This window comes from Bos javanicus, chromosome 8 (assembly GCF_032452875.1).
Source record: "Bos javanicus breed banteng chromosome 8, ARS-OSU_banteng_1.0, whole genome shotgun sequence".
In the NCBI taxonomy this organism is placed as follows: Eukaryota; Metazoa; Chordata; class Mammalia; order Artiodactyla; family Bovidae; genus Bos; species Bos javanicus.
Window position 1 is genome coordinate 83,751,965 of NC_083875.1, and position 27,863 is coordinate 83,779,827.

General features: G+C 40.2%; 1 protein-coding gene across 2 annotated transcripts; it reads right to left on the minus strand.

Moving 5' to 3' along the window:
- Positions 1 to 1,009: 1,009 nt before the first annotated feature.
- ZNF367 (zinc finger protein 367) lies at positions 1,010 to 27,445 on the minus strand. Of its 2 annotated transcripts, none has more exons than XM_061426148.1 (5): positions 26,368 to 27,445; positions 10,919 to 11,069; positions 7,880 to 7,999; positions 6,720 to 6,858; positions 1,010 to 3,529 (listed from the first exon to the last, which is right to left on the minus strand). In XM_061426148.1, the coding sequence occupies exons 1-5, from the start codon at positions 26,782 to 26,784 to the stop codon at positions 3,307 to 3,309; spliced, it is 1,050 nt and encodes a 349-aa protein (XP_061282132.1). In that variant the 5' UTR covers positions 26,785 to 27,445; the 3' UTR covers positions 1,010 to 3,306. The 2 variants fall into 2 exon arrangements, with proteins under 2 accessions (XP_061282132.1, XP_061282133.1); XM_061426149.1 differs by lacking the exon at positions 26,368 to 27,445 and adding an exon at positions 15,064 to 26,073.
- Between the last annotated feature and the right edge of the window lie 418 nt (positions 27,446 to 27,863).

Below are 27,863 nucleotides of genomic sequence, written 5' to 3' on the forward strand. Positions count from 1 at the left end.
AAGGAAGTCTACATTACCCAAAACAGAAAAGGAATATACATGACTTTTAAAATAGAAAATAAATTCATACTCAGGTTGAATTCAAAATCTGAAATTGGAAGTCATTTTAGTTAAGTTCATCAGAAAGATCAACTAAGTTTCCAGTAAGTCCCAGAGTCTCCAACTAAGTTTTGGCAACAAGACACTTTGGGGTTTGTTTTTTTTTGGCCACACCACAAGGCATGTGGGATCTTAGTTCCTAGACTAGGGGTCAGCACCTGCCCCCCCTTTCATTGGAAGCCTGGAGTCTTAACCACTGGACCACAAGTCCAAGACAGTATTTTAAAGTCACTTTTCTAGACAGCCTTAATCATATTTGCATTTAATTTGCTTCTGTGTACATACTTCCTGGAACTTAAGTCACTGTCAAAAATCTCATCCTTTTGTGTTTAAACCACAACTTACACTGAAGAGTTGCTTGTGAAATTCTTTTGCACAAAGCCTGGACAGGCTGAAACCTTGCCATTGCAAGTAAACAACTAAAGATCCACCAAAAATAATTTAAAAATTAAAGCAATTTGCTAGACTCAGAAAAGTAAACGAGCCTTGAGTGGATTCTCCAGGGTTGACTTCAGATTCAACACATCCTGGATATAAGTGAAATAAAACTCCAGTTCCTGATTACCCTAATATAAAACCTGGGATAGAGCTGGCAGTAGTTTGATGCTTTTTCACATAAGTATTTTTACACTGTAATAATGAAAACAGATGAAGAAGTTAAATGAATATCTACAGTCTAAAAGGCCAAAATTTTAAAGTAAGGAAAAGGAATTCACACAATGGTTCCAACTATGCTAAAAAGATGTCTGAGACTGGAATGAAATATAAAATGCACCAAAAATAATAATAACAGGAGAATGTATGGTTACGTGATATTTCTTTCCATCTTTAAATTTTTATATCATGGTTATTGTATTTTTAAAAGGAAAACAAATTATAAAGGGTTTAAGAATGAGCATGTACTTTAAACTGTAAATTAAAGTAAGTTTTTATTCAAAGCAACTTTTAAAATTACAGCATGTTTATTCTTATGCTGTTAACTCTGCCAAACTACAACTTAGCCATATGAAGCATAAAACACTTCAAAAATTTGAATGTAAACCACATTTTTAACACACCTCAAATTTTAGATGCCAATGTATTTTTCCAAATATATAGCTTATATCAAAAAAGGAACATTTTAAATATTTCTATAGTAAATAATTGTAATAATTTCTTAAAACTTCCAATTATACAAATAAAAAATGTTTGTGAATATAACTATTATAATTGACAAAAGCTGACAGGAGAAACAAACAAAAACTCTTACTTTTGAAGGCCTTAAATTTTATTATGTGTGAACAGGCAAATATTTGTATTTTTTAAATTCCTACTGCATTTCCTTCTTTAGGTAAGTTCATTAAATTTCCCAAAACCAATGAAGCTTTTTATAGTTCATTTAAGTCATATTTGAGAGGAAAAATTCTAGAGAAAAATGTTGAAACCTAAACCAAGAAAATTCAGATGCTATAGTCTGTGCTCATAAGTGCTCCAAGTTAAAATTCTATATACCAGATTACAAAAAAAAAATTCTTAGACCATTACAAATATAAATTCTCTTATTACAAAAAAAAAAAAAAAAATCCCTCAAGATTTGTAATTTACTGTACAGAGGAATTACATTTTTAAAGTATGTCCTCATCATACACATTATTTGTTACTATTATCTTTCACACTTTTGCCTCATTTCAGTACATTTACATACATCCCCTTCCCCATGGCTATATGTTTTAAACTATCTGTGTACTGCAACACATTGGGATTTTGAGATAAAGAAGCCTACATTTTAGATGTTTAAACTACATCTGTAGGCTACTACTTCAATACAAAAAAAAGAAAAAAAGGCACTGACGAGCCCTTATTTCTCTTATTGTGATGTTTACTCCAATTAAGCAATCTATAAAATTACCATGCTATGCATGTTATTTAGTTTCTGCTTAAAACAAGGTAAAATGATGGAAGTTTATGCCTACATAAAGGAGGTGAACTACTCTGCTCTTCATTTTTCTATTCATGCTTCAGTACATAAAGTGGTGTTTAAAAATTTCATCTATTTTGGAAAAAATTATTTAAAACCACCACACAAGTTAACACACTTGCAGTTAAAACTATTCCGGAAGCCTACTTATTTGAGTAGCTAATATTTTCTGCAGTGTTTAACTGATAGCTAAATTTAGTGAACACAAAATAGCTTGGCATGTTATTCTGAAGTAAAGCAAGAAGGTGGCTTTATGCACTGAAAATATAAATAGGAGGCTTCCATTTGCTAATAATTCTAAACAAGCAGTACATTTAAATTTAGTGTTTGCTAACAAAAGATCTAAAACGGTTCACTACAAAACAACCCTGTAGATGTCCCTTTTATTAATAAAAATCCAAGTGCCAAATCTCATTACAGGGCCCATAATATATTTTTAAAATACCGATTACCAAGTTACCTAGACTTTGCAAGATTAATCATTCGATTTCAGCAAATGAGAAACATGAAATGTGCAAAAGTTCCCAAGTTAACAAGCTAGGAATGACAAGTGCTTTCAAACCTAAACATCATAGTGAGTTGTAAAACCTCAGAAAGAGAGAATAAGACTGATTTCAATACAATTTTGAAAATTTTTAACTACTGTTCATCTTACCAAGATCTTCAAATATCTGTTTTCTTCCAAAGTCCCAAAGTTAGAAAGTCTTCTGAAAGTCAGTTTTCCATCTCTAGTCTTATTAGGCACACTATTTTGCAATTTTAAAATACATACCTTACTCACATCTTATACTTTCTGCTTGCTTCAGTGTTTACAGTATTATTAAACATACTAATATACATTGTTAAAAATGATCTTATAAATAATCTATTTAAACCTTCTTTGGCTACATGTACCATGCTTTTTTTTTTTCCCCCATACAAGTGTCTTATTCAGAAAGTGCTTTCTGTGAGAACTGCTTCCAATGAATGCATTAAACTTGCAAAATCTAGCCTCCCACAATACGTAGTTTTCTACCCTGTACTAGAAGTCCCATATTTACAAAATATTTTAAACTTTACAACAAATCTTTTACCATATAAAAAAGTGCAATTCTCTCTCACCCCATATTCTGGGGCAATGACATTCTTCATACATTTCTACAGAATAGCAGCCTATGATAAGCAAATAAGGTGCTTAGCTTATGCCCAAGGATCTACTTTTTAAGTATGCTGGGCAGTACTTTTGTACAGTGGAAGAGTCAGTGTTCGGGCTACTGGCGAAGCGGTGCTCCCGTCAGGTTGGCAAGCTCGATGAGAGCGAGGGCTCCGTGCAGGCGCTCCCGCTGCTCCTGGAGCCGCCGCTGCGCACCACTCTTCTCGTCGTCTTCCTCGTCAGACTGGAGATACTCCAGCGGGTCCTGCTGCTCCTGGTCAGCCTTCTGAACCAGCTTTCCTTTCAAGGTGGGAGTGCGCTGCTCTCGTGTTTCCCAGTACCTGTAATGAAATGCATCCGCATTACTTACACGCATAGATAAGACTCTCCAATGTTCACTTTTCTAAAAAAAAAAAAAGGGAGTGGAGGGGGTCTTTACTACAGTATTATTTTGTGTGTTTCAGTTTATAAAGTTACAAAGTGAATATGTTACATGTTTCCATGCTGCTGCTGCTGCTGCTAAGTCGTGTCAGTCGTGTCCAACTCTGTGCGACCCGATAGATGGCAGCCCACTAGGCTCCTCTGTCCCTGGGATTCTCCAGGCAAAAACACTGGAGTGGGTTGCCATTTCCTTCTCCACGTTTCCATCAGTTCAGTTCAGTCGCTCAGTCGTGTCTGACTCTTTGCAACCCCATGAATCGCAGCACGCCAGGCTTCCCTGTCCATCACCAACTCCCAGAGTTCACTCAGACTCACGTCCATCAAGTCAGTGATGACATCCAGCCATCTCATCCTCTGTCGTCCCCTTCTCCTCCTGCCCCCAATCCCTCCCAGCATCAGGGTCTTTTCCAATGAGTCAATTTTTCACATGAGATGGCCAAAGTACTGGAGTTTCAGCTTTAGCATCAGTCCTTCCAAAGAACACCCAGGACCGATCGCCTTTAGAATGGACTGGTTGGATCTCCTTGCAGTCCAAGGGACTCTCAAGAGTCTTCTCCAACACCACAGTTCAAAAGCATCAATTCTTCGGTGCTCAGCTTTCTTTATAGTCCAACTCTCACATCCATACATGACCACTGGAAAAACCATAGCCTTGACTAGACGGACCTTTGTTGGCAAAGTAATGTCTCTGCTTTTCAATATGCTATCTAGGTTGGACATAACTTTCCTTTCAAGAAGTAAGCGTCTTTTAATTTCATGGCTGCAGTCACCATCTGCTGTGATTCCATAACAGAGGGGAAAACTCAAGTTCAGGAAGCTGAAGGACTTGCTTAGAATTCCACAGTCAACAAATAGCAGCTCAGACTCAGCTCTGGAGTCATGTGTTTTCATCATTAAACTGATTTCAAGATCACATGTGAAATAGACTAGAGTAAAATATAGAAATAGAATAATCATAGAAGTCTATTTATCCTTTCCACAGAGGGATGTTGGCTTCTGATACAGCAAATTATGAGAAAGTTTAAACCCACCAAAAAGAGCACAAATGGATTAATAAGGGTAACACATAGAGCTTATTCAAGAATTTAAGAGCACCATCATTATTCTATTGCATGGTCAACTGATAACTCACAAGAGAAAATGCAAATATTCCACCGTTTTTGAAAACCAAAGAAAGGCATATTTAAATCACAGTACCATTACCTACAAAAATGTCCATTCATGTTCATAGCAGCTTTATTTGTAATAGCCAAAACCAACATAAAGGCCCATCAAGAGGTGAATGAATAAATAATTGGAGTTATGGCCATCCAACAGATTACTGCACAGCTATAAAAAGGAATGAACTTATACACTCAACAACACCATGACTCTCAAAATAATTTATGCTGGTTGAAAGAAGCCAACCAAGTACATAGTGGGCAATTCCATTTGTATAAAACTCTAGAAAATGTGAACGAACTGTACAGAGAAAAAGCAGATGAGTGTTTGGGGGGGCTGACAGTGGCAGGGAGATGCAGGCTTACATCAGTGGATTACGAAGGGACATGAGGAGGCTTGTGGAAGTGATGGGTATGCTCACTATCTTGATTTTGGTGATGGTTTCACATACATCTACATATGTCAAAGCACATCAAATTATGTGCTTTAAATGTGTACAATTTATTGTTTGACAATTATGCCTCAATAAAGCTGTTTTTAAAATTACATACAAAAAAAAAAATTACAACTACCAGATTTCAGGAAACCCAGACTACTCAAACTAGAAAACTTGGAAATACTAAGAAATATAAAAAGAGAAATGCAAGAAGTTCAATATGACTTCAAGGACAACTAGAAAAGGAAAACAGCAAAATACAAGTCAGCAAGATCAGCAAGAACTAGGTAAGGGCTTTGAATGCTATAATAAAGGGTTTAGACTTCATACTGAGAACCATATTAGCATTTTAGAAAGACTGCTCTGGCAGCAGCATGAAGTACAGATTGAGAAGACTTAAGTGGCTGAATCTGAGAGTTGTAAAGGAAGTAGAATCCATAGGTTTGTCACTGAGTAGATGGGAGAAAAATAAGGTAAAGACAAAGATAACTAGTTAGTTTCTGGCTTGGGCAAAATTAGATTTAATGGGGCAGTGGAGGCCAGCAAGGAGGAAGAGGGAGGAAGAAAATGGTGCAATACTTGAGACAAACCCAATCCCTGCCTTTGTGGAGCTTATGATCCTGCAGGGAAGATAGTCATTGAATAAATAAATGTGTGATGGAGGTTTTGAGATAGAAAATACAATGTGTTATAAAATCATCTGTTAAGTGGATTTAACCTATTTGTTTTGAGGGTTACTGGGTAGGTTAGGGAAGAACTTCCTGAAGTGATGTTTAATCTGAGTAAGAAATGAAGAATGAACAGAGTGGCTAAATGAAGAAAGAAGTGAGCACAAAGGGCTAGAAACTATGGGAACAGCGCTGTAGAGAGACAAGGAACCCAAGTGGCTGGAGACAGTTGTGTTCTAGAGGAAGGCAGAACCACAGAACATAATTAGGGATTCTAGAGTTTATCCTCAGTGCAGAGGAGACTAGTGAAGCTAGGGAATGGCACAATCAGCTGCTGCTGGTGTATGAGGACTCCTTAAATCAAAACATCCTTACAGGAATGTTTTTATACTGGTCCCTTTGTTGCCATTAAAAAAAAAGAAACTGGATGCTTTGGGAAATTTTACTTTAGAAGAACCTCTAGTCTCTCTCTCTCTAATAATCAATACATCACTAAATTCAATATAAAGAAAATGAAGATGGATTGTACTAATGACAAATGAAATGCAACACATAAAAAACATTCTTTTCAAATGGGGTAAACCCTTGCTTTTAAATACATTGTGGTCTGGGCACTCAGACTAATATCATACAGTAGTCTTCTATCGCACACAGATCCAAATAAAACTCCTGACAATTCTGTGCTTTAAAGAAATAAAGTGCCATTTCAAGTTATTTTTAAAAAACGTGTACAAAAGCAACTTAAACTGATAGAACTGTGTAAGTCCCCAGCTTTAACCCGCACACTGGGCAGTGTTCCACTGTAGACTGCAGGGAGAGCCTTACTTTGCCAACCACTCAGCAGCAGCCTGGTTATCCACAGCCTGGGGCTTACTGAGAGCATCTGTGGGCTCCTCGCGCTTCAGCCTGGCATAAGGGTGCTTCGGACAGTGGCGGTTTGCATGGGTGAATCTGCTTAGGCAGCCTTCAAAACACAGAGGGAAACACACTTCATCAGAATCTGGATATCCAGCAGACATGGAAAGCGTTCAGTTTCACTGGTATCCAAAAAAAATAAAATAAGATGATGAGATTTATCATTCTGTAACTTGAGAAAAAAAAATAACCTTAAGCTGGTATTATCAATGCCACTGAGAGGAAGGTGAAGACGGTTCTTTCACTTCCTGGTCATTGCAATGTAAATGCATTAAACCCCAGGGGAAAGTAATTTATTAGCACAAGTCATAAAAATATTCAAAAATCTCTGACCCAGGAATTTCGTTCTTGGCATCTGTCATAAAAAAATCCCAAAAGGTAAATAAAGCTTTAAATAGGAAAACAGGCCTCTCGTGTTTGTTGATAACAAGCAAATTTTAAAAGCAAATTAAATATTCAATATCTAACACTGAGGCAATCGTTATGTATATGTGCTACATTTGTAACAACTGATATTAATCAAGAAAACCACGGAGCAACAGAACAAAACTGTATTGAATTTCAAATATAACTGTGTAAAAATGTACATAAGAAAAACAGATTAAGAAACTGGTAAAACAGTAAGTAAACACTTAAGAAAAGTGTTAAGAAATAACCAACAGTAGCAATGTTGAGCTGGTAAAATCCACCCCACCCCTGCCCCTCCTGAAAATTTAGACAATAATGTGCTTCCTTCAGTTTAACAGTTAAAAAGTTTAACACCAACGTAAAAGCCTATGCTAAAGGCTGTATTTACTTGAATAGTTTTCTACTGCCTGCAATTGGTTATACATTTTTAATTGCCCTTTATAAAGATTTTCACCTAAAAAGAATACTTTACTTAAAAACCAATCATTTCCCAGCAATTGAGCCTGGATCACATATTAGCAAGGAAATATTAACTTAAGAGGTTTGATAAAATCTCTATCAAAAATTTCACTTACTAAAAATTCAAGCAAAAGATATTTTAACCTTTAACTCACAAACGGTTATTCCATAAACTTAACTTCTAACAACTTCTAACACCATACCGTTTTCTGAACAAACAAAAGGTTTTTCTCCGGTGTGAAGACGCTGATGGGTTTTGAGCTGTCCACTTTGAACAAAGGCTTTTCCACAGTCTGGATAGTCACACAGATAAGGTCTCTCACCTAAGTAAACAGATGTTATATTTATGAGACAATAAGGTGGGGAGGGGGAAGAGGCAGGGCGAGAGAATCAACCTTTACATAAGTCATGACTGCAAACAACAATAAAACATGCTACAGCCTCTACAGAGCTGCAAATGGAAGTGCTAAGGGCACACTTGGATAATATGAAGCAGCTAATCACTCTGGAAGCACAATGTTTTCTTTAGCCCTTGAGCTTTTAGGTACCGAGGTTCACAATCTTCGCAGTTATCATCTTCAGCTTATCCCATATTTCTCCCTGCAGTCTAAGTCGCTAGCTCTTGCTGATTATTTAAAATGTCTCCACTGCCACCCTCCTCTGGTCAGACTGGTCACCCCCCACCTAGAAGGAAGCCTGGCTGGTCGCTAGTCTCTGCCTCTGTGTACCACTTTTGGAGTAGATGACACAGAGCACTTGCTTTTTCCATCCAACAACTCTCTAAAACCACCCCAAACCCTACTATTCTCCTCGAACAAGCAAAAACGGTCTGCTGACTTTTAAATGGCCCTCTAATACCTGCACTGTAGCTACTGGGTTCGGGAGCAGGGTTTATCTTAACTTCCCTCCTGGAGATTCATTCCAGCCATGAGGCAGTTCCCTACCTTCTACTCCTTGAAATCCCTGTCTTTTCTGCCCATTCAAATCTTCCCAATCCAGTAGGCTCCCAGTGAAACTACTTCTACCCCACCGCCCCCACCTCCAAATAATTCAGCAACATATCCTTCCACTAACTTAGTATCCTATATTGTTTCTGTATCATGAACTCTCCTTATACAAAGACGAATAGCACCTTGTACCCAATTTCAATTTCTGTACACGGCATAGTGTCAGGCTAAACCTTAAAGTGCTCAAAAAGGTTGTTGTTCAATCATAATTAAACTTACTTCCTGAATAAACATTCTTTGGTCAACAATTATACATTGGTTCTTCCAATATGACTCAAAGAACAGTAATGAGTCTTCCCTAAATTTTTTATTTAGAAATGTACTAAATGAATGTAACAGTTGGACACAAGTTAATAAACATAGACTAGAGTAAGAGAAAAGTTTTTCTACTCTCTGAAAGCATATACCATTAGAACTTAACTATAGCATGGATATCTTGGGCTCAGGTCCCTGGCACACAGTGTAATAGGCGTAAAAGTATTGGGTGGCACATAATGGATCAGTGGTAGATCAGTACTGGACTCAAGCACCTTTTTATTATGCCACGTCATCTTGAATCGTGGCAACTGATTCCACACTGGCAACATGTACTCTATAGCTGTGAACCGCTTATTTGGGGTTATTTCAGGCTGCTGCTGCTGCTAAGTCACTTCAGTCGTGTCTGACTCTGTGCGACCCCATAGACAGCAGCCCACCAGGCTCCTATGTCCCCGGGATTCTCCAGGCAAAAATACTGGAGTGGGTTGCCATTTCCTTCTCTATATTTCAGGCTAAGTTGATTGAAAAAAATTCTGAGTCAGATACGCATGAAATAATAGTTTTACTGAATGGTACCTGAATTCAAAACCTCTTGGCCACCTTAGTTTATAATGATTCAAAATTAAAACTTTACCCCTTTTCAGAAATTTAGCTAAGAACACCTATATTCTAGCATGTCATTGAACTATATCTTTTCAAAAACTAAAAGAAAAAAGAAACAGGTGATAACCATAAACAGAGTGGAACAAACAGGGGACTACAGGTTAAAAACACAAATTCTATGGCCACCTCATGTGAAAAGTTGACTCACTGGAAAAGACTGATGCTGGGAGGGATTGGGGGCAGGAGGAGAAGGGAAGACAGAGGATGAGATGGCTGGATAGCATCAATGACTCGATGGACGTGAGTCTGAGTGAACTCTGGGAGTTGGTGATGGATAGGGAGGCCTGGCGTGCTGCGATTCATGGGGTCTCAAAGAGTCAGATACGACTGAGTGACTGAACTGAACCGAACTGAACAGACCAAGAGAAATAGAATGAGAACCACTTCTAATGGCCACATTCACAAAGTAATAAAAAACAGGTAAAATGAACTTAACTATACACTTTATTTAACTCAATACATCTAAAATTTAATCATTTCAATTTGTAATCATTATCAAAAATTATTAAGGACATTGTTTACTCTCTTTTTTTCATACTAAGTGTATTTTATGCATACTGCTCATCTCAATCTGGACGAGCCACAGTTCAAGTGCTCAAGGGCCACATACGTTACTGTATTGGCAGTATACTTCTAGACTAAAGAGTATGAGAAGTTATTAGTCAGTGGTAATTGGGTGCTTTCGTGCCTCAGTTTCCTCATCTGTAAATTTTTTGATGTCATTATTAGAAATATATGGCTCCTTCAGGGACCCACTTTCTCTGTGGCAAGAACAAGACCCTCTTTATATTATCTTTTTCTTCTCTGCATGGTATTTTAAATGCAAGTATGACTTCTTCACACAAATAAAGATATATGATAGTCTTGGGATAACTACCTACAATACATTTATTTCTGAAAAATTACTTCACCTTAGATTCAAATATCCTGATGGCACTGAGGACTCTAGACATTCTATTAAAAATTTGACTATTAGTGATTTAGGATTTGACTTACAAATCAGTTTTAACAGTCAAACAGACAACTTAAAGGCATATCAAGTAAAATTTGGATAGATAGGATAGAACCAAATTTAGTAATAATACTCCTGTGACAGCTACACTAATTACCATGACAACTTTAGAAATCACATGGTATCAATGTTCAGAACTATCCCTCCCCACCAAAAGAGAACCTGACTATATGGTGCCCGCTTTTAAAATCTTACAATAAGGAAACGTGAGGCAACTAAAAAATTAATTTATAGGCCTAAACATCAAATCAGCTTTCATTTAAGTGTCACTTTTGGCATTCGCTAAAATTTGCTCAACTTACCTGTATGAGTCCTTTTGTGAGCCTGGAGTGATTTCTCCCGTGGAAACACCCTATTACAGATGTTACAACGGATTCTGCTGGACGAATGCTCTCCTTCATTTATTAAATCCCGTACAGTATCTGCTCTGGGTCTACCACGTCGGATTCCATCCTGTTAACAATTTGTAAAACATTAATATAATTTATTTCATTCCACTCATTAAAATATAGTATCATAATTCAGGCATATTTTGTGTCAGTTCAATTCAGTCGCTCAGTCGTGTCTGACTCTTTGCAACCCCATGAATCGCAGCACACCAGGCCTCCCTGTCCATCACCAACTCCTGGAGTCTACCCAAACTCGTGTCCATCAAGTCGGTGATGCCACCCAGCCATCTCATCCTCTGTCGTCCCCTTCTCCTCCTGCCCTCAATCCCTCCCAGCATCAGGGTCTTTTCCAATGAGTCAACTCTTTGCATCAGGTGGCCAAAGTATTGGAGTTTCAGCTTCAGCATCAATCCTTCCAATGAACACCCAGGACTGATCTCCTTTAGAATGGACTGGTTGGATCTCCTTGCAGTCCAAGGGACTCTCAAGAGTCTTCTCCAACACCACAGTTCAAAAGCATCAATTCTTTGGTGCTCAGCTTTCTTTATAGTCCAACTCTCACATTCATTCATGACTACTGGAAAAACCACAGCCTTGACTAGACAGACCTTTGTTGGCAAAGTAATGTCTCTGCTTTTTAATATGCTGTCTAGGTTGGTCATAACTTTCCTTCCAAGGAGTAAGTGTGTTTTAATTTCATGGCTGCAATCACCATCTGCAGTGATTTTGGAGCCCCAAAAAATAAAGTCAACCACTGTTTCCCCATCTATTTGCCATGAAGTGATGGGACCAGATGCCATGATCTTAGTTTTCTGAATGTTGAGCTTTAAGCCAACTTTTTCACTCTCCTCTTTCACTCTCATCAAGAGGCTCTGTAGTTCTTCACTTTCTGCCATGAGGGTGGTGTCATCTGCATATCTGAGCTTACTGATATTTCTCCCGGCAATCTTGATTCCAGCTTGTGCTTCTTCCAGCCCAGCATTTCTCAGGATGTACTCTGCATATAAGTTAAATAAGCAGGGTGACAATATACAGCCTTGAAGTACTCCTTTTCCTATTTGGAACCAGTCTGTTGTTCCATGTCCAGTTCTAACTGTTGCTTCCTGACCTGCATACAAATTTCTCAAGAGGCAGATCAGGTGGTCTGGTATTCCCATCTCTTTCAGAATTTTCCACAGTTTATTGTGATCCACACAGTCAAAGGCTTTGACATAGTCAATAAAACAGAAATAGATGTTTTTCTGGAACTCTCTTGCTTTTTCGATGATCCAGCAGATGTTGGCAATTTTATCTCTGGTTCCTCTGCCTTTTCTAAAACCAGCCTGAACATCTGGAAGTTCAGGGTTCACATATTGCTGAAGCCTGGCTTGGAGAATTTTGAGCATTACTTTAGTAGCGTGTGCTGCTGCTGCTAAGTCGCTTCAGTCGTGTCTGACTCTGTGCGACCCCAAAGACAGCAGCCCACAAGGCTCCCCGTCCCTGGGATTCTCCAGGCAAGAACACTGGAGTGGGTTGCCATATTGTGCGGTAGTTTGAGCATTCTTTGGCATTGCCTTTCTTTGGGATTGGAATGAAAAGCACTTTGCAGACACTGCATTTATTACAATTGAAGGATTTGTAGCAACTCTGTGTAGTCAGATGGTAGTTAGCATTTTTTAGAAATAAATTTTTTTTTTTTTTTGGCTGCTCTGGGTCTTCATTGCTGTGTGCCGGCTTTCTGTAGTTGTGGCAAGCAGGGGTTACTCTCTAGTTGCAGTGTGCAGGCTTCTCATTGTGGTAATTTCTCTTGTTGCAGTTCCTGGGCTTTAAAGCACAGGCTCAGTAGTTGTGGCACACAGGCTCAGTTGCCCCACAGCATGTGGTATCCTCCTGGACCATGGATCAAATCCATGTCCCCTGAATTGGCAGGTGGATTCTTAACCACTGGACCACCAGCGAAGCACCAAAGTGTTTTTTGGACAGCAAGGAGATCAAACCAGTCAATTCTAAAGAAAATCAACCCTAAATACTCATTGGAAGGACTGATGCTGGAGCTGAAGCTCCAGTACTTTGCCCATTTGCTGCAAAGAGCAGATTCCTTGGAAAAGACCCTGATGCTGGGAAAGACGAAGGCAGGAGGAGAAGTGGGGGAACAGAAGATGAGATGGTTGGATTGTCATTGTTGTCATTGACTCAATGGACATGAGTCTGAAAAAACTCTGGGAGATACTGAAGGACAGGGAGGCCTGGAGTGCTGCAGTCCATGGGGTTGCAAAGAGTCAGACATGACTTAGCAACTGAACAACATTTTTTTTTTTTAGACATAATGCTATTGCACACTAAAGAAACTATAGTATAAACATAACTTTTTATTCACTAAGAAACCAAAAGAGTAGCGTGACTTGCTTTATTGCAGTATTGGCTTTACTGCAGCAGTCTAGGACTAAACCCACAGAATCTCAAAGGTGTGCCTGTAAATAACCATTTAACACCTTTCTTCAGTGACATCAGTGAAATGGCAGAGTAGGTAGTTTCAAGGTCCCAACCCCCACAAATCACTGAAAAATCAAGCAAAAACTGCCAAAATCAGCTTTGTCACAACTCCAGAAAATAATCAGAAATTTACAGCAACTCAGCCAACAATAACTCAAGAAACTGGCAATGTAAAACTGCAGGAAAGTTGTGTAGCACACTTAACAACTCCTTGCCCCACCCTCTCCTCACAGTGATCTTTGAAGATAGTTGTCTTCATTCTCAGTGTAGGATCCCTTCAGTCTCAGTGTAGGATCCCAGTCCCTGGTTCAAGAGAGAAGACTTTATATTCTGAAAGAATTGTGTTTGCCTGTTTTCCCCAGCCTGGAGGCTACCTGAAGCTCTGACTAACTTAGAACTCTCTCTGGGCAGAAAAGTGGCTACATGGAGGGCATCTCTCCAAAACCTTGTAAGGCCAATAACAACTTACTGCCACCTGGGGAAAAAGATTTCAACAAAGGCACACAGACACACCAAAAGCCTGGGAGGACAAGCTGGGGAGAGAATTTCTTTGGGAAGTTAGGGCATTGAAAAGTGCCCACATATCCTAAAGGAAGGAATTTAGAAAGCCACATACTTGCCCAGCACAGGAATCATACTCAGAAAAGATGTGAGAAGAATCAAAGCTTTCACTTCTGACTGATTTTTAGGCTCAGCACAAGCAAGAAATGCAGGTTAAAACAGAACTGTAAACAGTCTGGCTAAGTATATAAGGAGAGCTACAGCACAGAACCATTCTGCAAAGTTAAAGAGTTTTACTTTTTTACTTTGTTTTTCTTTCTCCACCACCCCCCTGCCCCCCGCCCAACCCTGCCCTCTGTTTGGTTCCAAGCACTCAAGAAAATCTCAAAATATGAGCTGATCTCAAGCTAAAGAAAACAGACTTCAGAGAACAAATGCAACAAAGAGTTTACAAAAATAGTTTAGAAAAGTCACCTAACAACTACAAACCACAGTACACAACTAAAACAAACTCTGAGGAGAGAGAATTTGATTTCCAGAGCTACTCCTTCATAATATTCAAAACACCCAGTTTTCAACAATATATCACAAAGCATGCAAAGAGAAAAAAAATACGACCCATGCATAAGAGTTAATTTTTCCTACGAGGAAGCAGACCTTGGGCTTACTAGTCAAAGAAGTTAAATAAACTGTCTTAAATACGTGGAAAGAGGTAATAGAAACCATGGACAAAGAACAAAAGAAAACCAGGAGAACTCTGTTTCAACAAACAGAGAATGCCAATAAAGAAACAAATGATGTTTAAAATATAGAAATTCTAGAACTAAAAAATACAATAACCAAAATAAAGAAGAAAAAAAAAATTCACTCCAGAGTCTTAATGGCAGATTTGAACTGGCAGGAGGAAAGAACCAGCAAATTCAAAAATAGGTCAACTATTTTTAATCCAGTTTGAGGAACAGACAAAGAATGAACAGGGCCTAAGGCACCAGTAAGACACCAAGTGTCTTATGGGCCCATTTGGGCTGCTAAAACAAAATACTACACACTGGGTAACTTATAAACAACAGAAATTTATTTCTCACAGTTCTTGTGGTTGTAAAGTCCAAGGTTAAGGTGCCAGCATGGTCAGGTGAGCGACTACTTCCTGGTTCACAGCCAGTGCCTTCTTGCTGTGTCCTCACGTGGCAGAAGCGGGCAGGAGAGCTCTCCAGGGCTTCTTTCATAACGGCTTTAATTCTGTTTATGAGGGCTCCACCTCCATGACCTAACCACCTCCCAAAGGCCCCATCTCCTAACACCATCATTTTGGGGGTCAGGATCTCAACACACAAATTTAGGGGGACACCTTAGCATTAAGCTTATCAACACAAACACACAATCAGAGATCCAGAGGCAAGAGGAAATAGGGCAGAAAGAATATTTAAAGATATAATGGCTGCAAACTTCCCAGAGTTGATAAGACACAAGTCTAAACCCCCAAGAAGGTCAATCAACTTCTATAATAAACACAAAGAGAGATGCAAAGGGAGACATAATCAAACAATCAAAAGACAAAGACTCTGGAAGCAGTTTTTATCATGCCTACAAATTCTAAATAGGATTAACAGCTGATTTCTCAGGAGAAATTGTAGAAATCAGTGGGATATGTTTAAAGTGCTGGGAGGGGAAAAAAATCAAACAATAATCTTATATTCAACAAAACTATTGTTAAAAAATGAAGACATTAAGCATTCCAAGATAAATGCTAAGAGTTCATTGCTAGCAGATCTGCCCTACAATAAATCTGAAGGGAGTTAATTCTTTAGGCAAAAATGAAAAGACACTAGACAATTACTCAAAGCCATACAAAGAAATAAACACCAGGTAACTACCTAAGCTAGAAGTATTGTACTTTGGGCTTATAACGTTTCTCTTCTGTCCTATATAAAAGGCAAATGCCAAGTGTATTAAAAAATAATAAATCTTTGTTAGTGGGAACACAATATAAGGTGTAATTGTGACAACAATAACAAAAATGGAGAGAAACAGAAATATATGGGAGCAGAACTTTTGTATACTATTGGAACTAAGGTGATATTAATTCAAAATAGATTTTTTTCACATTTTTAAGAAGTTAAGCAAAATTCCCAAGGTCATCACTAAAAAGAAGAAAGGAAGGAAAAGAATACCAGAAAAGGAAACAAGAAAGGAAAGAAAACAATAAACTACAAAAAACTCAATCACAAAAGGAGGCAGTAATGGAGGAATTCATAAACACAATAGGTATAAGACATATAGAAAACAAAAGGGGAGTAGTTCTTCCTCATAAGTAATCACTTTAAATGTAAATCGATTAAATTCTACAAATAAAAAGCACAGATTGGCAGAATGGATTTTTTTTTTTTTAATGAACCAACTATATGCTATCGACAAGACACTCACCTTAGAGCCAAAAACATAAAAAGGTTAAAAGTGAAAGGATAAAAAGAGAACAATTATAAACACATGCATACCTAACAACAGAGCTCCAAAGATATATGAAGCAAAAACTGGCAGAACTGAAAATAGAATGAGATAGTTCAAAAAAGCTGGAGATTTTCACTTTCAATTAATGGATAGGACAACTAGACAGGTCAACAAAGACATAGAAGACTTGAACAACACTATGAACCAACTACACCTAACAGACATGTGCAGAACATTTCACACAAAAACAGAGAAATACCCATTTTTCTCAAGTGCACATGGAGCATTTCCCAAGACAGACCATATGTTGGGCCCAAAGCAAGTATCAGTAAATTTTAAAAGATTGAAATCATCCAAAGCATCTTCTCTGACACACATGGAATGAAACTATAAACCGGTAACTGAAAGAAACTGGAAAACACATAAAATATGTGGTAATTAAACACTCTGAAATAGCCAATGGGTCAAAGAAGAGATCATATACACAGGTTCAATGCAATCCGTATTAAAATCCCAAAGGTCTTTGCAGAAATGGAAAAAGCAATCATCTACTCATGGAACTAACTGCAAGAGGTTCTAAGTAGACAAAACAATATTTTAAAAGAACAAAGCAGGAGGACTCACACTTACAAAACCTATTGCAAAGCAATGGAAATTAAGACAGTGTGGTACTGGTGTAAGGATAGACATAGGCCAATGAAATGAAATTGAGAGTCAAGAAATAAACCCTTATTCTATGGCCAACTGATTTTCAACAAGGGTGCCAAGAACACTCAATGGGGAAAGAACAGCTCTTCAACAGTTCTTAGATAACTGGATTTCTTCCTGCAAAAGAATGAAATCGTACCTCACACAATATATCAAAAATTAACTCAAAACGCATCACACCAAAATGTGAAAGCTGAAACTTTAAAACTCTTTTTAAAAAAATGAAAAGGGATAAATATTCATGACCTCAGATTTGACAGTGGATTCTTAGATGTGGCACCAATAGCATAAGAAACAGAAGAATACACAAACTGGACTTGAAATTAAAAACATTTGCACGTCAAAAGACATTATCAAGAAAGTGAAAAGACAACCTAGAGAATGGGATATGATAAGTTGCAAATCATTTATCTGATAGGTTTCAGTATCTAGAATATATAAAGAACTTTTGCAACACAACAAAAAGAAACCTCAAATAAAAAAGGGGCAAAGGACTTGAAGAGACATTTCTCCAAAGCAGTTATATTGATACATATTGCCAGCAAGGTCATGGAAATACAAATCAAAACCACAGTTCAGGTTAATTATACTTCAGTAAAGCCTGAAGAGAAAAAAAATAATTAAAAAAAAAAACACAGTGAAATACTATTTCACACCAACTCAATTATATTAAAAAAAAAAAAAAAACCACCAGGAACGTAAGTAGGAAATAAGGTGATTTTTGACATGAATGTGGAGAAACTGGAAACTTCTGCTGGTGGGACTGTAAAGTGGTTTAGCCATTGTGAAAGAGATTGACAGTGTGATACAGTATCATATATATATATGTACATATACACATACAATGGAATGTTATTCAGTCATAGAAACAGTCATACATGCTACATGGTGGATGACCCTCAGAAAACAGTATACTAAATAAAAGAAGTCAGACACAGAAGGCCACATATTGTATGATCTATGTTATAAGATGTCCAGACAGAAAACAGTTGGTGTTTTTCAGAGACTGCCTATAGAGGGGAAAAGCGAGTGGCTAAATAATGAATAAGCAACTTTCTTTGGGGGTGATGAAAATGTTTTGAAGCTTGATATAGGTGGTAGTTTCACAACCTTGTGAACTACTAAATGTTAGTGAATTACAATTTAAGATGGTCAATTTTATGCTATGTAAATGTCAGCTCAATTAAAAAAAAAAAAAAAACTAAAGAGCTCAGAACATACTATGGCCTTTAGTTAATAATGTATCAATTTGGTTCATTAATTACAGTGAATGTGGGACTTCCCTAGGGGTCCAGTGGCTGAGATTCTGCACTCCCAATGCAGGGGGCCCAGATTTGATCCCTGGTTGGGGAATTAGATGGCACATGCCACAAATGAGACCTGTGTAGCAAATTTTTATTTTGTGTAGCAAAATAAAAATATATTGAGCACAACATGTATCAAAATGATGTAAGATAATGGCAACAGAGGAGACTGGGTACATGCTTTATGGGAACTCCTTGTACTGTCTTAAGATTTCTAGGTATCTAAAACTAATCAACTATAAGCATTTACTTGAAAAAAAAAAAAAAAGGTTTCTTCCCAGGTAAGTTACATTTTTACACATACAAGTTATATATAAAAAATAACACCTGCATCCAAACTGAAGATGTCTTTACTGCTTTCCATATAAAAACCTAAAGTCTTCCTAAAGCTTAAAAACATCGCCTGAAACCTTGATAATAAGCAAGATTCCCTTCTGTCAATGTTCACCTTGAAAGAAAAGCATAATCTCAATATGGATGAGTATCTTATAGGATAAATCATGTCTAAATATTCATAGATATTAAAACCTATTTTGCCAACAGCTTAGAGATGGAAGCAACCTAAATGTCCACTGACAAATGAATGGACAAAGGAAATGTGATATTTTCTTATTATTCAGCCTTAAAAAAGGCAAGTCTGTCATATGCTACAACATGGATGAACATTAAGGACATTATTCCAAGTGAAATAAATCACAAAAAGATAAATACTACATGATTCCACTTACATGAGGTATCTAAAGAATTTCAAAACTCTTAAAACAGAAGCAGAATGGTGGTTGTCAGGATCCAGAATGGAGAAAATGGGAGCTAGATGGGTATAGTTTCAGTTTCACAAGATAAAAAAGTTCTGGAGTTCTATTATGACAATGTTCATATAGTTAGTACTTTAAAATGGTTAAGTTGGTAAATTTTTTGTTTTTTCTTTTTTGCCACAAAAGTGAAAAAAGAAAAAAAGAATGTAAGAAAGCACTGTGGCAGATTATTAACAATGTTAAAATATTCACTGCCCCTCCCTCCTGTCAGCCCCATGGAGGCCAACTTGGCCATATGGCTTTGCTTTGACCAATAAAACATGAGTGGAAATTACATGTGTGACCTCTGAGCAAAAGGTTTACAAGCCATCACAAGGTTCTACCATCTCTCTTCCTGCTCCACCTTAAGACTCACATGTCCCAGGTAGGGAACATTCCCTTCTAGGTCCCAGAATGACAGGATAAAGAACACCCTCACAGGATGCATAATACAAGATTTGCATAGGTTGAGATTGAGATTTTGAGGTTGTATTCTGCAGCATGGTTTAGCCTAAGCTAACTGACTCAGGTACGTTGTTAATATATGTTTGTTGATGGGATAAAAATCTCACCCATTCTCCACAATAACTGTATAAATTGTTGCTGGTTATGGTATCATGGGGCTTCCCTGATAGCTCAGCTGGTAAAGAATCTGCCTGCAATGTGGGAGACCTGGGTTTGATCCCTGGGTTGGGAAGATCCCTTGGAGAAGGGAATGGCTACCCACTCCAGTATTCTGGCTTGGAGAGTTCCATGGACTATAGTCCATGGGGTCTCAAAGAGTCGGACATGACTGAGCAACCTTCACTTCACTTCATGGTATCATGAATAATTGTTTTAAATATTGTTTTAAATGCAAAATAAACAAACCATCTATGATCCATAAAAATCACAGGTGATTGGTTCTGTTAAGAAAGAAATGGAACATGAAATAAGGTTAATTAAAAACTTTAGTGATTCAGCTCCGCCACAGCAAAAAGGATCATTTCCCTACTGTTTTTTAAATACATAAAACATACTATTCACTGTATTACAATTTGAAATAACTGATTTAGTATCAAATAAGTAAACTATTTAATATCAAAATTTTAAGATTACCCATTATTAGTTTCTGTTTTTGGTTAAAAAAAAATTAACAAGCATGTTTTACAGTGGGGGAACATTTTTTGTTTAAGTTAACTGTTTGGTTGCTTCCCAGTAACTCTAAGATCTTGTCTCAGCTACAAACCACATGTTCATTTTCCAAATGAGAAATAGAGCTGAAAAATGCAACATAATCCAACATCTCAGTGATATGCAGGTAAAGCTTCACTAAATGTATTCTTTTAGCTAAGAAAATTAAGCAAGGCAAGTAATCATCTGATACCCTAAATAAATGAAAAAAGAGCATCTTTTAACCATATATACAAAAATGTCACTCTAAGAAAACTTTTCATTTCAGCCTTAGCAATTAAAAACAAAAGCATGTTTCCATGTACATTTTGACAATAACAAAGTGTTAACTCATCAGTGACTAAGTATACTTGTAATTTACGAGACAAACCTTGTCAAGACTACTTGATGATCTGCAAAAATAATAATAATAATAAATAATTAGAAACTCTAACATATCTTATTGCTGCCACTGCTGCTGCTGCTGCTAAGTCGCTACAGTTGTGTCTGACTCTGGCGACCCCGTAGACGGCAGCCCACCAGGCTCCCCCATCCCTGGGATTCTCCAGGCAAGAACACTGGAGTGGGTTGCCATTTCCTTCTCCAACTCATGAAAGTGAAAAGTTAAAGTGAAGTTGCTCAAGCACATCCGACTCCTAGTGACCCCATGGACTGCAGCCTACCAGGCTCCTCTGTCCATGGGATTTTCCAGGCAAGAGTACTGGAGTGGGGTGCCATTGCCTTCTCCGTATCTTAGTGCTATTATGTGGCAACTGCTGCAAAATAAGCTACTAGAAAGAAGTAAAATAAATATATTGCTAAAAATGTTTGCATATCTCAGCAATTTTAATTTTTAAAACAATCCCAATACCACCAGAAGGTATTGCTAAAAATGTTTGCATATCTCAGCAATTTTAATTTTTAAAACAATCCCAATACCACCAGAAGGTAGTGATTTTAAAATGTTCTCTAAAATATGTCACGATAAATGTTTTATTTTCAAACATCAATAACTTTAAAAAGTTATTTAATAAAGTTTGAGTTATTTCTCAAGACACTTAGAATAATGTACACATTTCCCTAGGCTTTAGAAAAAGTTATATTCAAACTTGATGTTTGCATGATTACTAAAAACACTAAAAGTTCTTGACACATTTTTTACAAAGCAAAATTTGAATAAAGTACACAAACAACCTGGAAGGAAAAGAAAAACAGTTTTCAGTGGAAGAGGTGTATACCTTCTTGTTTTTATGAGAAAATGTAAATAGATCTTATTTCCCTTTTCCAATTCAGATTTGATCCAAATTTCCTGTGGCTCACATATCTGCTTCCTAATGCCATCTGTTACTTTGACTTATCTTCACAACTTTACAAGTCTTAATTTGTATCTATCTATTGTGGAAAATTTTGAAAGAGATGGGAATACCAGACCACCTGACCTGCCTCTTGAGAAATCTGTATGCAGGTCAGGAAGCAACAGTTAGAACTGGACATGGAACAACAGACTGGTTCCAAATAGGAAAAGGAGTACGTCAAGGCTGTATATTGTCACCCTGCTTATTTAACTTATATGCAGAGTACATCCTGAGAAACGCTGGGCTAGAAGAAGCACAAGCTGGAATCAAGATTGCCAGGAGAAATATCAATAATCTCAGATATGCAGATGACACCACCCTTATGGCAGGAAGTGAAGAGGAACTAAAGAACCTCTTGATGAGAGTGAAAGAGGAGAGTGAAAAAGTTGGCTTAAAGCTCAACATTCAGAAAACTTAAGATCATGGCATCTGGTCCCATCACTTCATGGGAAATAGATGGGGAAACAGTGGCTGACTTTATTTTTTGGGGCTCCAAAATCACTGCAGATGGTGACTGCAGTCATGAAATTCAAAGACGCTTACTCCTTGGAAGGAAAGTTATGACCAACCTAGATAGCATATTCAAAAGCAGAGATATTACTTTGCCAACAAAGGTCGGCCTAGTCAAGGCTATGGTTTTTCCAGTGGTCATGTATGGATGTGAGAGTTGGGCTGTGAAGAAAGCTGAGCGCCGAAGAATTGATGCTTTTGAACTGTGGTGTTGGAGAAGACTCTTGAGAGTCCCTTGGACTGCAAGGAGATCCAACCAGTCCATCCTAAAGGAGATCAGTCCTGGGTGTTCATTGGAAGGACTGATGCTGAAGCTGAAACTCCAATACTTTGGCCAACTCATGCGAAGAGCTGACTCATTGGAAAAGATCCTGATGCTGGGAGGGATTGGGGGCAGGAGGAGAAGGGGACGATAGAGGATGAGATGGCTGGATGGCATCACCAACTTGATGGACACGAGTTTGGGTAAACTCCGGGAGTTGGTGATGGACAGGGAGGCCTGGCGTGCTGCGACTCATGGGTTTGCAAAGAGTCGGATACGACTGAGCAGCGACTGAACTGAACTGAACTGAACTGACTGATTGCATGTACTCTCATAAAGCACTTCAATTGAGACATCATTTTGAATAGTGTACTATATAAGTCTACTTGCATCTTCTTTTTTGGGGGGTGCACTGGGTGTTCATTGCTACATGCTGGCTTTCTCTAGGTGCAGTAAGAAGGGGCTGCTTCTAGTCATGGTGCATGGGCTTCTTATCACACTGGTTTCTCTTGTTGCAGAGCACAGGCTGTTCTGGAGTATGTAGGCTTCAGTGTTGTGGTGCATGGGCTTAGTTTCCCTGCTGCATGTGAAATCTTCCTGGACTAGGGATTGAACCCATGTTTCCTGCATTGGCAGGCGGGTTCTTAACCACTGGACCACCAAGAAAGTCCATTTTTCCTTTTCCTTTTCTGGACAAGCCACCCAGCATACAGGATCTTAGTTCCCCCACCAGGAGTTGACCAGGGATCAAACCCATGCCTCCTACAGTGGAAGAAGAGTCCTAACCACTGGACTACCAGGAAATTTCCTACTTGAATCTTAATATTAAAGGAAAAAAAACAAAAAACTCTAAAGTCAACTCACAGAAGCAGTATCATGTAGGGATTAAGAGTAAGAGCTTTAAAAGGTTCCAATCAGTTCTGCTGCTTATCATATGATATTAACTTTGGGGACTTCTCTAATTCTTTTCATCAGATAAACAAGGTAAATTGATTAAAAAATTCAAAACAATCAACACAAAGTCTGGTGGTTTGCTCTGCAAGGCAATGAATAATAAATAGTGGCTACTGTGTTGATGAAACATGTTAATACGATGTTATGTTTAAATATGGTGGTGATCAAAACTACTGGCTACTACAAGGCTAAGTACAGTTTAGACGTTTAAAATGATCTGTGATAGAAAGGTGAAACAGGATAGGCAGCTGGCAGGTCTTGAAGGGTAAATCTGAGGATGTGCAGAGAAGTCAAACTACACAGGTCCCACAGTGGAAAAATAACTTCATGAATGCAATCTGAGTAAAGGGCACAAGCTATGGGGGCTTGGAATATCCTTTGCCAGAGGAATATTAGACCTGCTCCCTTCCGTCCCAGAATTCTACAACCTGGGGAGAGACAGTGGTAATATATAACTGTATCCCAATAGTGCTAAACAATCTTGTGATGAGGGGCCAAAATAAGCTGGCAGAAGATGGATATTTTCCCCACAGGCAGGGGAGGCAAAAATTGGGCAGCAACAAACAAAAAAGCAAGGACTGAGACGCTGAAGCCTCCCTTCCCAGCAGTGGTAACAAACAGTGAATGAACACAAATGTTCTCAAACCCATAGCAGTTATTGCCTCTTACCCAAATACTGAGAGAAGGGGACGGGGGGAGGGGGCCAGAGGAAAGCATGCTATTGGCACCAACTATATCTCAGACTTGTTTTCCATCTTCCCAAAATGTGAGCAGATTCAACCACTATGATTCACTCATGCATGTGGAGACAAAAGAACTATGAGTACTTTAGAAAAGCGAAACAAAAGAATTAGACTAAAACTAAAGAATGTACTGATCATAAATCAAACTAGGTAACTGCCTTAAAGCAAAGTATATTCCAGACCTTCCCCCATCAGGATGGAGATGCTAAATGAATGAATTTTTTGGAGCTGTATTTGGATTCTTCACTGATAAAAGGATCAACTTGTCTAACAATTTATGAAACAGTTACAGTATGAAGGACTGTGAGGAGGGAAAAAAGTAACATGTATAAAAAGCTTTTTACATGTTTTTCATTAACTTGTACTATATTTTACCTCTGATAAATAGACAAAGTAAAAATAAAATTCAAACTCATGCATTATTAAGAACTTTTTTTTAAAGATTTATGTGAAGATAGACTGTTTGGGGCCAAAAATCCAAACCAAACAAACAACAAAAAAACCCCATACCTAGAGAATTTCATTTATCTATGATAACATTAACCTCCTTGGATAATCCAAAATTAGATTCAGTTATAATCAAGAATAAAATAATAGATGCAAAATCGTCTACAAGTAAATTATGCATACATGTCTTTATGTTGCTCAACTATATAACCTACTATACGTTTTTTCAAGTGGTAAACATGTAAATGTATTAATATGGAAAAATACCTAGGCTACCCAGCCAGCTTATTAAAGCCTATTTAGAGACAGCACACTGTGATTGCTCACTTCACAAATTCAGCACTAATATAAATATTTCTACTACTTCTTTCAAATTTTTACTCAAGTATAGCTTTAAGAGTTGAAGTGTGTCAAGACATATAGCTGTATAATTACAGTTCTTTAATAACAATGCAATTAGTAACAAAGTGTACCAATTTCCTCAGGGCTCAACAGAGTTTCAGTATCTTTGCTACTGTGTGTAAAATGATGACCAACTTGTTTCAATTTATACAGTATTTGCCAATATAGATGCACTTATCCACAAGGTGATTTATCTTTAACAAACTGCTTACCTTATATAGCCACTTAACTAATAGAACTTGAATGCTGGACTTGTATCAGCAATACTCACACAAATACTTCTCTGTTATTGTTTAGTAGCTAACTCGTGTCCGACTCTACTATGACCCCATGGACTGAACCACCCAGGTTCCGCTGTTCATGGGATTTCCCAGGCAACAATACCGGAGTGGGTTGCCATTTCCTTCTCCAGGGAAATTCTTCCTCACCCAGGGATGGAACTCGCGTCTCCTGCCTTAGCAGGCCGAGTCTTTACCACTGAGCCACCATGGAAGCCCTGCTTCAGAACTTGGAGCCACAAAAACGCGTCTATCCTATCAGCATTCCTGCTACCTAGCTGTGTACCTTGGGGAGCTCCCTTCACCAATACCTCTAAGTATCAATTGCCTGATCCGTAAATTGTAGGTTTGAATCCTTCCCGGTTCTAAAACAGACTGCGTCTCCAAGCAATTTGAAGTCGGTGACAACAGCGTCCGATTCCACTCTGTGCTCTCATAACTTAGCAAAGTTGTACGCTTACTTAGTACAACTGGGAGCCCAGTTGTACCCGCTGGGTAAGATTCCCCTAAGTCCCTTCTTGTTCTTCGGCCGTCTCCGCAAGGCATCTTTAGCAGGGTCGTGGTGTCTGCAGTGATGAAGCAGAAACGGCGCAACCCCTCCCTTCCTGCACCCAGAGGAACAGTTGAAGGCCTGCGGCCCCCTCCCGCCCTCTCCCTCCAGAGAGGACTCAGCGGTGAGCCGAACGGCTGACAAAGCCGGCTGACCATTCCGGTCCGTGACCCCCAGGCCGCGTTCCCGCCCACTGCACCTGCTGGCCAGTGGCTTCCGTTCCGCTGGGCCTCCCCAAACCCCTGCCGAAGTCACATGACTGAAGTCCAGTCCCGCCCCCGAGTGCGGGGGCCAGATTTTTGGCGCGCGGCAGTGACGTCAGCGTCCTGTCAGCCGCCACCGCCCGCCCCCACCGCAGCCAAAGAGACCTCGCGGTTTTAACTCGGCCCCGCCCCGCCCGCCGAGTCCGCGGGCGCTGCCGGCCCCGCAGCGCCGTTAACGGGCCTCGACTGCCCCGCGCCCCGCCCGCCCGCGCCACTTACCTTGAGGTGGCCGCTGTCCGGGCTGCTCGCCTCCTCCTCGTCTTCACCTCCCGAGGCGGCGGCGGCCGAGACGGTGGGCGGCGGCGCGCCCCGTCCGCGAAGCCCCAGGTGCTCGGCGGTGGCGGCGGCCGCAGGCAAGGCAGCCGAGGCTGCGCCCCCGGAGGCTCCGGGGCTGAGCGTCACGTTGTGCGCGTTCTCGCCCCAGCGCCACGGGTACACCATGAAGTCGCTGAAGCCAGGGCTGGTGGGGATGAGCGGAGGCGGCGGCTCTGGCTCCCCTCCGCCGCCGCATGTGGGCTTGATCGGGGTCGTCCTGATGACCGACACCAGCACCCGCTTCGGGGAATCCTGGCAGAAGATGACGGGCGGCGGCTGAGGGGCGTTGTCCGCCATCTGCGCCTCCACACCCCGGATCATTGCCTGGCCCGGATCCGCAGCTCCGGCGGCCGTGGGCCGCACTCCCCGAGCCCGGGTCTGGTCCTTGCTCCGCTCGCCGGCGCTGCTCCGAGTTGCTGGCTCTCAGTCTTGCCGGCTCTTAGTCCCGCCGGCTCATGGCAGGCGGACGTTTCCTGGAACTCTCCTGCGCTGCGGCCAGTGAAGGAACAGAACGGCTCGGCCGGACCAGACGGTCAGGGCTGGACCCCCAACCCTTGGGTCAAACCCGCTCTCCGCTGTTTATACTCTCCAACGCAGGCTGCAGCTGCAGGAAGCAGCGGGCGGCTTGCCTTTGCGATGACAGGGAAGCTGGACGCGAGGCGCCGAGCCCCCGAAAATAACAACCTGCCACCGGGGTCCCTACTCCTGTTTTTCCCGCGTTACATTTCGCGCCTGGGCGGAACCAATCACCGCAAGGCCCCTGCCCGCTGGCCGCAGCGGCGAGTGACAGGACGCGCGAGCCAATGGCCGGGCCTGGACTTCTTTCTAGCCAGACCGGGGCGGAGCCGGACCTGCGCGCGGGTCCTTTCTGCCATGCTATTGGCCGCCGCTCTTGTATTTTTTTTTTCTTCCAGAGGAGCCAACAGCGTTCGAAACTCCAGGGGAGCGCGCGACGTCGGCACTCACCCAGACACACCCTCCGGGAGCCCCGCCCCTGCTGTCCCTCTGCGCGGGTAGTCGAGGTTGGCGACCAGTGGGGGTGACGGGCAGGGGCAAGCGACAAGAGGGTTGCTGATTGGAGAGGTTTCGGTGACGGGGAGGGCTAGGGGCGGTCGTTGGCCGGCGGGGGCTTGCGTTTGCCCACCCCACCCGCCTGTGGCTGTTGGGCTGTAGTTCCCGCGCGGCTGCGAATTTAAAGGGCTGGGGCCCGCGCCGCCCTCCCGGTTCTCAGCTCCCGCCACCCGCTCAAGAGGGACCGAGGCCTTCTTACTGTAGTTTCTAGTAGATACCAAGAAGTGTGTAGTTGCTTAATGATTCCCGTCAGCCCAGCTGTTGGACTCGCTGAGTGGACCCAATCCGCGCCCCCGACTCGCCCCAAGACTGAGGTGGGCATCAGTCAC